At 41.9% G+C, this 12,602-nt stretch overlaps 1 protein-coding gene across 3 annotated transcripts in view; it reads right to left on the reverse strand.

Annotated features, from left to right (window-relative positions):
- LOC112959878 (multidrug resistance-associated protein 1) overlaps window positions 1–10,641 on the reverse strand; it is a 54,835-nt gene extending 44,194 nt beyond the window's left edge. For all 3 annotated transcript variants that reach the window (XM_026054012.1, XM_026054011.1, XM_026054013.1), the window contains exon 1: window positions 10,591–10,641. In XM_026054012.1, coding sequence (XP_025909797.1) covers window positions 10,591–10,638 — 48 coding nt within the window. In that variant the 5' untranslated portion in view covers window positions 10,639–10,641. The remainder of the gene's footprint in view (window positions 1–10,590) is intronic.
- Window positions 10,642–12,602: the final 1,961 nt, after the last annotated feature.

Raw genomic sequence — 12,602 nt, forward strand, 5'->3', positions numbered from 1 at the left:
GTAACAGCCCCCCCCCCCTAAATTTTTCTAGGGATTTACAAAATGCTGAAGCAAATTAATAAACCCACACGGCTGGGGCATAAAACTCCCTGATTACGTGCAGAGAGGATCTACGCCGGGGTCACGTCAGGTCTGCGGGGAAGGCAGCGAGCTCGTGGTGTGCCGCGATATTCAGCTGAGTCACCCTTACATTCAGCCTCCACACGGCACTTGGGTTATCGAGCCCCAGCTGCTCCGCAGCAGCGCAGCCAGCAGGAAAAATGTCTCGTGACCCTGCAGAACAGCTTGCAATTCAGAGAGTTAATATGAATATGTAAACAGATAGAAGGTTTTGATAGATTAAAAAAATAAAAAAGGAGAGTGTTGGTATCATTTAATAAATAATATTTTAGATATTTATGTGCTGTTTAAGAAAGTTACCACCTCACTTCTGCTGTTGTTTTTAAAGGTTTGCTGCAGAATGACTGGTGGTGAGTGCAGAAGCCACAGCTGTGTGACAACCCAAAGGGAGCAGGGCTGTACATACGACTGCGGTGCATACTGTCAGCAGGATATGCTTAACTTGCATGCTATCTTCAGTTCAGCTGACCCACATGTTTGTCTCACATCAAGATATTGCCAATATACAGTAGGGGACGAAGCAATGGTATTTCAGAGTTAAAATCAGGACAATAGGGGGAAAGTTTGGGGTAAGATAACTGCTAGACTACAGTAGCTGTAGCAAAATTGGTCTATTTTCTTGTGCGTTTTTCCGGGATTTGATCCAGAGGCTGCTGTCATCAACAGGAGCTTTCTGCTTATCTTAAGTAGAGGATTCTCCTCTGCACAGAGAAAGGGCTGAGGTACCGCTCTGCGGTGCCCAGGGCACCACGGGCAGGGCTCTGCAACGGAGCCGCTGCGCAAGCGGCTCCCGAGCCCACCCAAAACAGCAGCCCCTGCCATGCASCCAGTGCGGGAGGTTCCTGCCTGGGGACCCATCACCACGGGAAGGCCTTCCCCAAGCTCGGCCGCTCCACGAGGCTCGGCCCAGCCGTGACGCGCCACCCCCGTCAGCAGTCAACATGATTCACACTCAAATTACAAGGTTCAGCCACACAAGTCTAGGCCAGTCCTAACATTGTAAACTATGCTACTCCCTGGCTTTATGCAATCCCACTTTCACAGTTTCATTTTTTTCAGTCAATTTTTTTTCCTAAAGTCAATGGAGAAACAGTCACTGAAGTAGCTCTTTGCTATTAGCAGACATTAATCAGCAAAATTATTGAGCTTTGTTTTGACTCTAGTATTAGAAAAAGCATTTTAAGCACGTTTTGTGAAAACAATAAGCCCTCCCACATTTGCATCTCAAGTTTTAGCAAAGCTAAACTTTCTACTCCACTAGAAACACCCCAACACTTCCATGTGTCAAGGGCACATAAAGTGACAGAGATCCAACCGTTCACCGAATGTCTACACCACAAGTAGCCTCCCACCACGCAGCAGTCCATAAGAAGGGATTTGTATTACTTACCSCTCTAATTTGAGCAGCAAGGACCCAGGTTTGCTAGAAAGAATCTTATATTGCATTCTGCCTGGGAAACTCTGGTTGTTTGTGGATTGGATGCACAAGAAGGTTTTTTTTTTAAAGGGGAAGGAGAGGGAGAGATTTTAGAAGTTTGGGCTATGGTATTTAGGCAATATACCCTGGAGGCAGCCTGCAGTTTAAACCAGGACTGCTAGAATCCACATGAATAAATTAGGAGCAGAATCACTGAGTCATCCTTGTTCCTTCTCAGCAGATACAGGAACRGAAGATATCTGCTACTGGGTTCACTTTACTCTGTTCTAAAACCTATGGCCTAGAAATGCCATTTCTGAGATGTTAAGTAGCTGTTGGGTTTTTTCTTTTTTCATTTTGATCCCTGGGCAACTTTAAAGTTTCCTAGAATGACAAATGGGTATTTTTAMACTCTGACCAATTTCTTATTTTTTCAGACAGCTTTCAGTTTCAATTCCAACCCTGCAGTAACAAAAAATACCACGCCAAGATTTTAAACAAGGCTGGGTAGTTTCCAAGTAGACAAATGAAAGGGTTTGTGCCCAATGGAACAGCTCTCCCCATGGCAGAAAATGGCCTACTATGATATTTAAGGTAAAATTCTCTACCTCCAGAACTAGCAAAAGAAAAGCTTGATGTTCTCAGTCACATGATAAACCACTTAACAGTGTATAAGCTCTTTGAAAATAGAGAATTATAATCACTCCTGTCTAAAATTTCAGGAATAGTTTTAGAAAACTTTGGCAGTAACTCTGTAAGACAAAAAGTAATAACATAAAAGATCACTTATTCTGTCTCTGTGAAGGAAAGGAGGAGTACAGGAAAGCTATGTCCTTTCAGCTACCTAATTTCAARAATAACAGTAATTGATACTGGATGGGACTTGGCTGCTGGGAGCCTCCACCCCAGCAAGCAGCAACAGCTGTTAAGTGAGCAGCCACCAGCTGCCTGATCTCTTATCAATAATCCTGTTTGATCCATATCACATTTTAAACTTCTCAGTAGCCGAAGTGGAGAGACCAAAATCACTTGGCTTCATGCCTGTTGTGCAGTGGAGGGGTAGCAACACTTGCTGCCAGTTATGCTGCTGAATCCGCCCATATAAACCAGCTCAGACAAAAATGCCTTGCACACACCTGCAGTTATAAAGCAGTTACAAAGTCATTCTGGAATTTTAAAGTTCAGGTCAACACATATTCCAAATAGAGYTTGCCACCGACATTAGCATATACGTGATATTTATTTCCCACAGGAGAAAAAAAAAACACACCTCTTTTGCAATATCAGAATATGGTTTCTCAATCTTGTTTTCTCAATTGTTTTCTTAAATTCTGCTGTTTGGAAGATAAGATTATTTTTTCATTTAAGGCAATACATTTCTTACATTTAGCAGAAGGTAAGAAAGTAGTTATTTCTAGCGCTGGCATTGTTACACCTGTTGGCAACTTTCACTGCAGTATCACCACTTTCTCACTGAAACAGAAAGTCTCACAACTGAAAGCTCTAACTACCACCCCAAGAAGTCCCCCAAGCAGCACTTACACAGTCCTGAGCCAGTCATTCTCCCTGAGCCCCTCACTGTGGCATCAGTCTTAAGCTGTCCCCTATCTGGGACAGCGGATTTACTACCTGTCTCTCCCCAGATAAAAGATTTTCTTCATCTATCAGAATCTGCAGTAACAACAACAAAAAACATGCATCAATGGACAACAGGAAGGTGAAGAGTAATTCCCTTTAGGCTAGTTTAAAGACACTGCAGATCTCACCTGACACAGCCACTCGCTAGCAAAGCTAATGGTAAAAATATACTATATACGGTGATACTGTTAACTGCACTAAAAATAAGGGAAAAGAATAAACTTAAGTGAACCAAATTTTAGGTTCTGTAATAGTAATCAACTTTACAGAGCTCTTCAAACTTATCTGGATTGCCAGAAATAAAAGTTTTAATAAACCTAAAAGTTTTGAAGCAAAAAATAAAATAGCGTTCTTAAAGTGCTATAAACAGAGCATCCTTATTCTATCATTCAGGCTCTGAACTCAGCTCATGAAGCAAATATTGAACTTCAACCTTCTCTAGCACAGCATATTCAGACCAGAGCCTAGAATAAGCAGTGCCACATCAGATCTGTACCAATATATCATTTGGCCTGCCGGGCATATTATTTAGACTCAATTACAAGAAGCAACACGGTCACATCTGAGAGTCTGTCGTGTAATCACTACAAGTTTTCAGACATTTCTTCAAGCAAGTAGCAGCCTAATTAAGTTGTTAAGTTCTTGTCTTCTTGKTCTTCTATTGCCACCAAAGATGAGAAGCAACAAGCTTAATTACGGAATTGGCAGGTAGGCATTAGATTCAGATCTCAAACTCTCACAGAAATTACGTCTCCACCCACAGAAAACCTTTTTTCATTTTTGGGGTTTTTTTTGATTGTTTTTACTACAGGAGAACTAAACCTAGTGTTTGATTGTTTCTCTCTATCTCATCCATTCCCTGACTGCTGTTTTGTTCCATTTGTGACTTCAGAGAGAAAACTATTTTGAGTTCTGTCTGCAATAACAACAGTACACTTAAAAAGGAAAAAATATAAAGTTACAAGTGGAACAAAACAGCAGTCAGGGATGCAAGGATAACAGTGTTTATTAAAAGCTAGAACAATATAACATTGCAATTACAGCATTCGAAGAAAAGTCTTAAGTCAAAAAAAATTTAAATCTTTCACAGGCAATCCTCCTAGCTCAAAAACCAAAAGGCCTCCCAAAGTCATGTTTATGTTCAAGTCTTGACTTCATTTGGAGAAAGAGCAAGGCTCCCCTTCCTTCYTTGTTTCCAGGCAATTCTGAAGCTTATGCTTAATTCCTGCAGTCTCTCAATGTTGTCACAGGTTAAGATAATAAGAGAAAGAACAGAAAGTTTTCTGCTTTAAGTCATTTTCACAAGACAAAGAGACAAGGTTCAACAGTAATGACTTACCCAAAACAAATTATCTTCATTGACAACACGCCAAGAATAAAAACATCTACCTTCCAATTCCTAGAACTAAATTTTAATCAGGTCTCTGCAGTTCATCAAAGTCCCAAACACCAATCTTCTGAATGTTAATTAAAAAAAAAAAATTGCTCTCCATTCTCCCCATTACAGACAGGATTGCATCAGCTAAAAGAGCAAAACTGAGGCAAAACTGAGGCAAGAAAAAGTCTTGTCTTTACTGCTCTTTAGCCCAAGAAGAGACGCTGATGCCAACAAACTACCTGAGAAAGGAGCACCTACAGTTACAGAATTTACAAGCACCGATTTTTGTAATCCAAGAGACTAAAAGCCTCTGAACTACAGCTTTTTTTTTTTTGTTTTAGGTCATGTTTACAAGTACCATGAGACAACATTTGGCTATGTGACAGAGTATCATATAACATCTGTATTTTTAGAATCAAAAGGATAGCCATTATCCTTCCATATTTTTACCTGAAATAATTATTTAAAGGAACATGGCTGGGGGGAGAAGGGGGAAACACACACCTGCTTTAATCTCCTTTTTCTTTTTTCCACTGAAAACAGTATTTTTGCTTAATAATGCAACAGTTATTACATCAAGTTTCAAATCACAGTTGCAAGCTTGAACATATCTGCAGAAAAGACCCAGACAGACACTAAAGGTAACAGTTCAAACTGAAGCAGTCAGTATTCAAAGCTATGAGAAACGAAGGCAGTGACAGCAAGTAGTGCAAGGAATTCTAACGCTATTAAAAGTAAGTAAAAGGTCAGTATCCTGCAGCAGGCTTTTTAGATATATGACCCAGAATGACTTCAGTGCAACCCAAGTTAACCTTCACATAGTCTGAATATAGCACAGGGTTTCAGTGTAAACTGAATCGTAATTACATGGTACAATACAAGTTATTCAGGCTTTTGTCCTTTTTTTTTTTCTTCCATTTGTTCATTTTAATTTTCCATGTGAATATTTGAAGGTTGCACAGAACTGATAGCTCTAAAACTACAAGTCCTCTGTTAAGAAATCTCTCACCAAAAGAGTATCAGGCTTCACTTTCTCACACTTTCCCTTACCTGATCTACTTCTAAACAAATAGGGATAAGTAGGTTTAATTTCTATGCAAATTCAAAGCCTTGTTTGGATGACCACTAAGAAAAAGTGGCTATACAGGTTTAACTGAAAGCCTGCTGCGGAGCAGCCTGCTTCAATCCCACACTAATCCTGCTACCTCCAGCTTTTGGCAGGCACCCCCCACCATCACAACCACCAAATCATAGAAATACAGCAATCAGCTTGTAATTACATTGAAGGCACTGTCTTGTATAAAGGCTTTGCAGTTTAACCTTCTGCTCCTATCCTGTCTGCACGTGACCTTCCCAGATAACTAAATAAGTAGTTTATGGTCTGGGTCTGTATGCTCCCTAAAACCCTTAATTCCCAGCTCATCACAAACATATTCACAAACACAGTACCATTAAAGCTGAAGGAAATAAGAGCTTTTATCATGCACCAAACACTCTCAGCAGAAGAAGCTACCTCACTAGCTCTCAACTCCATTGGAAAAGTCTATGAACCTACAATGAAAACTAGACAATAATTCCTTAAAGTCTACATAAGGATACATGAAGTCTACATAAGGTACAAAAAAAAAGAGAAAGAGAGAGAGAGAGAGAGAGAGAGAGAGAGAGAGAGAGAAATACTGCATTACTAGCTAAATTAAGCAAAATTTTAGTGGAAACTTACTGCCTCTCATTAAATGAAATAATATTTCTATAGAACTTTTTTTTTTTAATAAAATATATACTGATCTCTTTAGGAAGGAGTTTAGAAACTCATATGCATCTGCTATACAGCTTTATTATAGCTATTCTTCTTAAGAAGTCTTTAACTTCTTTGCCCTTCTGTAAAATGTGTGTTGTCTGCTGCAGACACACAGTTGACCTCCCATTGACTTCTAAGTCTCTGAAAGGAGGGAATAAACACGTAGATCAAAAACAAGAACCCACTTAGGTAACAGGCTCGTTCGTGAATCAAGTCCCCCTCTCATCTTTCTGTCTCTCATAATGGCATTCACACAGCAGTTCTAAATTCAATAATTTTGCATTTGATAATGCAAAATTTATAACCTCCTATGGCACACTCCTAGTGCACTTATTAATCAGAGTTATTGCTATTTATAAAAGTAGTATCTGATAAAGCAAATAAAATTATTTTTAATAACCTGCTCAGTTAGTCATTTTATACTTAGGTGTATGCACTATATGCACAAAAACTGCAAGGTTCCAAAACATGTTTAGATTTGTTGCTTACTTAATACATGAGAGTATGAGCCACTTAGTCCACAACATTAAATTACTGTTTACATTAAAGAGTAATTTTACATTAGGGTCTATTTTTCCTTCAGAACTATTTCAGGAAAATACCAGTTTCCCTTCCCTCACAGTGTCCTCATAAGCATAATACCTGCACAGCTCACACCAAACCATTTTGCAAGAATCAGCTAATCATTATAATTAAAGAACATAAAATATTTCTTTACTTAATAAAATCCTATCAATCCAAGTTAATATTTCAAAAGGCACCAACCCGCATACAACTAGTTGAGAAATGTTGGGCGATGTCCCCTCACTACAACAACACCAGCCCAAGCACTAACAAAGTATTTGATTAAACATCAAAAAAAAAATCCATTTATTAAGAGGGACAAAGAATATCTGAGAACATCAGACAGATCTACGCAGCGGCAAGAGAAGCAGAGTCATATCACAGCCGAGTTCTTCCCCAGATTTTATGTACAAGGCTCTGCCTCATGTTTTCTTCTCAGTTTATCTCCTAAAGTTTGATTCCATATGAAGAAACTAAGTTTTAAATCCAAAATTGTCTTTGGATTCATTTTTTTTTTACTGACAGCAAAAAAAAAAAAAAGCTCCATAAAGCTTTCTTCATGAACAGGAAAGAAACAGGCCTGGGCTTACACTGACAAACACAGCTTGATTCATTATAGGATTCAAGCTCAAAGTAAAAGAGAGAAGATGAAGCATGTTTTCCACTTAGGATGAGATGAAATCAGTTGTTTTCAATGTGTAACCACCACACTAACTCAAAATATGAAAAAGTGTCTTAAGTTTCCAACAAGTAACTACAAAAGTAAAGAATTAAAATTACTTCTATCTAAATTATTTTTTTAAAAGAACACAAAGCATTTGCCTGTGAAAAAGAGCCTATACTTAAATAAGCTATTTCTTTCACATTCCATTAAGTACAAACAAGAGCCTCACAGTTTCAGATTTTATTTGATGTACAAATATTTTATAATAAATAAGATTCCAACTACAGTCTGAAAAGCACCTGGCTGTGAGCGAATATATAGTTTGATGTGGCTATTTATTTCCATATCTCATTTTTCCTAAAAGTCATATTATTTCCATATCTCATTTTTCCTAAAAGTCATACAGTAGGTTGGTCTTGCCAATTTTAAGTGTCACAAAATTTCGTAAACTTCTCTTCCTTTCAGCAACTTCAAATGTGAAAGTTTGAGATTACCCCAAAATGGTATTTACCTGAGAGAAAAGCCTAGCTATATCAACATCTAACAGCACTAAGACCACTGGTTATATAAGAGTGCATGTATCCATACAGTTAGGTCAGAAAGTCAAAGCATATAGCATGTTCTAGATCTACCTTGACTATTATTCTGAAATGTGAAAATGAAAGAGTCTCTTATCCATTTTTTTTTTCCTGTTGGTACAGAAGCGAGGTTAACCACATGCACACGCTAGCAGTACTCCAGACAAAGCTATCTCCACACTTTCAGGTCAGATTTTCCAGTTCAGACAAACTTCTAAAAGTCACTGAACGGCAATGCAAGTACTGCAAAATGCTAACCAGCTCCCCACTTAACTTTTTAAAGCTTTTACCATCATTAAAAGCTCTTAGTTAACAGCAACATTATCTTAAACAGCTGCACTTTCGTGTTATGTAGAGGATACTGCACAGTTTGAGACCGATTATGCAAAGATGCTGGTTAAAAAAAGGAGGGAGAGAAGGGAGGGGAGCAAAAGAAGAAAATACCAAATTGGCCTGGTCTGTTGGAACTTTCAGAGCAAGTGCTAAATAAAACCAGTCTCTTTAAACAAGAACTTTCAACAATAACATACCCAGGGGTTGCAGAGAATAAAAACCCTAGCCAACAAAGTTTAAGAAGATCAATGCCTTCTTAAGGGTGTCTTTTCAACCTACAAAATTTCTCTCCACAATTTTAAACTGAAAACAGGCCTCCCCTTGAAGCTAAATGGCTAACTGGGTTTTGTCAGCACCAGGAAACCCTGCAGCCCTTCCCTAGCAAGGCCCAAGCCCCAAGCAAATCTGAGGGCAGTTCTCAAAGAGGATGCATTTACACATTGCCCCAGGCCTCCCAGCTCCTACCGGCTCTGAAAGCAGCTGAGACCAGCCCACAAACAGGAAGGAGAGCAGCCACACACAGGTGACACGGACCAGTAGATCTAGCACTGCTGACCCTACTGCCACAGAGAACAGTGCAATAAAAGCAGACATACAAGAAGAGGACACATGAACAAGTAGGACAAACTCAGCAAAGGAAGGATTTTTCTAAACACTCCTTGCAGCAGCTGGAATTGAGAACTGTTCTCTTGCAGGTTTAGAGGAATCCAGATATCAAACAACCTCCACCACAGGATCTTCTGCTGGAAGGAAACGCAGAGTTCACATGGTTTGGAGAAGGATAGCACATCATGAAATTGTTTATATTGCTGGAAACCAATGCAACTGTGGAAATATTTGTGATATGTGGTTACTCCTGTGTATATCAGGAATGGTTATATTATATACAATAAGTCTAAGTTGTTGGGTTTTTTTAAATAAGAGAACCTACCAACATAGCTAGAAATACTGAGCAGAGTAGCTTCAAATGCCACAAGTCTATTTAGCTTTTGCTTTTTCCTGATGTTACATCTCCATGAGTCATAACACCAGCAGCTTATTCTTTGCCACAAAACTACTATTCGCTCAAGTAAGTCTTTCCATGAGCGTAATTCTTAAGCAAGTCCTGCCAAAAGATCAGCAAACAGTCTTACTCATTCTAGGACCATCAAGGGAAAAAAATCACGATGGCTCAYGATCTAGCCAATCTTGAAAGCCATCTGGAAACGGACGCAAACACAAGCAATGTACATGTGGCTAACAGAGCACATAACTGTTACTGGAAGAGTACAACAGGTTTTCTTTTGTACAATTATGATTTATTAAGTCACAAGAGAAAAAGAAAATAAAGCAGCAGATGGAAGGAATAACTCCTCATATGGATCTGTTCCTACAAGATCCGGGCTCAGAACAGGAACATTTACTTATAGGCACATGATAACACACGGGAACAAGGTTCCCACATGAAGCCAGGTCACTGCTTTTCCTCTTTTTTTTTTTTTCTCCCCCCAGGAAAGAACACACAGATTTCACTATGCCATGAATTAAAGACTAACTTGTAAGTGCTAAATTAGCATTAAAAAAAAGAAAAGTATCTTAAGTTCCTAATGATTTTTGAAATATTTGCTGAGCAATACCTTAGCAGATACAATAGCAGCTGGGTTTTCCTCCCCTCCTCTGAACCAGCAGGCTAGCTCATTAGCTCAACGCTATTTGGCAAATAACTGATAAACATCCGAGAAGCTCCCGGAGCCGTTAGGAAAACGCACAGGCCGTTTCCCTTCTCGCGCCGCATCATCCCCAGCGCCTCTCACAGCCGGACCCTGCTCGCGCCCTGGTTTAACCCCTTCCCCGGGGAAGGGTCCCCCACCCCGGGGCTGCTGCTGCCGCCGCCGCTCCCAGGCGCCGGGGCCGCCGCGCCGGCTCCGCACGCGCCGCCGCCCTCGCGTAGCCGCTACGGTCCCCGGCGCTGCCGTTAGCGGCGGCAGAGGCTGCCCCGGGGACCCCCCTTCCAGCCGCCACCCCCCGACGTAGGGGCGCAAGGGACCGGGCGCAGCGGGATGGCGGCCCCGTGCGGGAGGCGGCCGGCGCCCGCCGCGCCGGGCCGTGCCCGCGGCTCACCCAGAAGCGCTCGCTGCCGTCGGCGCTGCAGAGGCTCTCGACCCCCATGGGGCGCGGCGGCGGCGGCGCTGGCGGGGCTGCCCCAGCGCGCGGCGGGCCGGGCGGCGGCAGCGGCGGCGGCAGCGGGAGGGGGTTCGGGAGCGGCGGCGGCGGCGCTGATTGGCCCCGCGGTCACGGGGATGCCGCGCCGCGCCCCGCCCCGCGGCTCCCGCCCCGGCCGCGCGCCCCGCGACGCCCCGCGACGGCCGCCCCGCAGCGCGGGCCCCGGGCCTGGCCCCCCGAGCCCTCCACGAGCTCAGTTACCGCAGGAGGAGGAAACCCGGTGTCCGAGGCAGCGGGAGCCGGCGTCACCGTCACCTCAGCCCACACAGCGGCCTTAACGCCTTTGGTTCACAGCACTGCAAGAGAGCATCTAAACGTTAAAAGCTTGATTCCCCTGACCTATTTTTTAATATTTCAGTACTATTTAGTGCACTATTTTTATTTTWAACATTCATCACCTTGACCTGCACCCACCTCCTAAGCATATTGTCAGTTATTTTTTTAAACTTTTAGGCTTTCATGCTTACCATGACTCCCATTGAAAAAAATATAATATATATATATATATATATAATAGCCCCCAACGTACCCACGTGTATCCTACTGCTCTCTGCTGTTAGGCACACTTCTTTTTTAATTTTTTTTCCTTCTTCTCTGGGTTGTTCTGCAAAGCATGTAAACCTTAATAAAGCWATCCAGCAGCTTAAGCTGGAGGAGCTTTTCTTCTTTAATAGCACTATTAATAGCATAGTAAACTAGAAAAAATGCTGAAAAGACAACAGCCTGTTTCATAACAGCTTACACCTCAGTGAATGTTCTGAGTATGACAATAGGAAAGTTATAGCTGAAACGATACATCAGAAAATGATTTAGGATATAGAGATTTTAAGTAGGATGCTGTTCCAAACAAGACAGTAATCATGCTTTTCTGTGTGTTTTTTTTTTTTAATGACTTTCCTGCAGCCTCAACAGTCACTGTTCGAAGGGTGATGGCTGAGGGTAATGAAGTTTTCATTGTCCATCTTGGATCTGCACCTCCAGTTAGCTCTTTAACATCTCCTTCTCTCAGAAATACTACACAAACCATCAAACAAACAAAAAAAAACAACCRAAGTGCACTCAAGAGACAGAGCAGATAATTAAATATGAGAAGAGTGCAAAAGAAAAATATAAGAGAAACGGCCAAAAATACAAACCTGCGGAGAGATGGAGAGGCAGGACTCCAGATTACAAACCCATGATTTTACCAACCAACGTGTATCTTTTCAACCGCAGAGCAATACATAAAAGCAAAACTGGGGCCATATTACAAAAACATTCCTGTGTAACTAGAAAAAAATATCATTTGAGATTCTGAACTTTTCTGCACAAAGCAGTTTCTAATTTGGAAATAACACCTAAGTCACTCACAAATCCCAGGGAAGTGTGGAAGGAAGCAGAGAAGAGCACTCCAGCATGGTGCAGGGATGGGCTTTGCGGTACACACACATGGGCCTGGGCCATACACTTGCACTCATTASTGCTGCATTAAAGGATGAGATCAACTCATTTCTCCATTACTTCTGAGGATTTTTTTTTCCATTTATCCTTTCTTGCCAGATATTTACTTTSGAAACAGTATGTATTTGTTTTGAGAGGAAGGGGAAAAAAAAACAGCTACGAGTGAWTAATTGCTTAAGACAACTCACACTTTCCTTCCAGCCCAAGCTGCAGGCAGATCATGATAATTCCTGCTAGCTCACCCACGCGGACCTCGTTCCCTTTGGGAAATCTCGCAAACACCAAGGCCCTGCCCCAACAGCTCCCCGCACGCACACAACCCCCAAGCGGGCACAGCACCACTTCAACAGGCAGCGAAACACCCCCCAGGGGCTGCGCTGCAGCGGGCTCCCCGCACTGGGAGCCCCGCAGACGGCACACGGAGGCTCCGCAACCCCCGCCATGSAGCGGCCGCCACCGGCAGCCCCCTC

The sequence above is a fragment of the Nothoprocta perdicaria genome, unplaced genomic scaffold, assembly GCF_003342845.1.
Source record: "Nothoprocta perdicaria isolate Ctin4 unplaced genomic scaffold, notPer1 scaffold_12, whole genome shotgun sequence".
Lineage (NCBI taxonomy): Eukaryota > Metazoa > Chordata > Aves > Tinamiformes > Tinamidae > Nothoprocta > Nothoprocta perdicaria.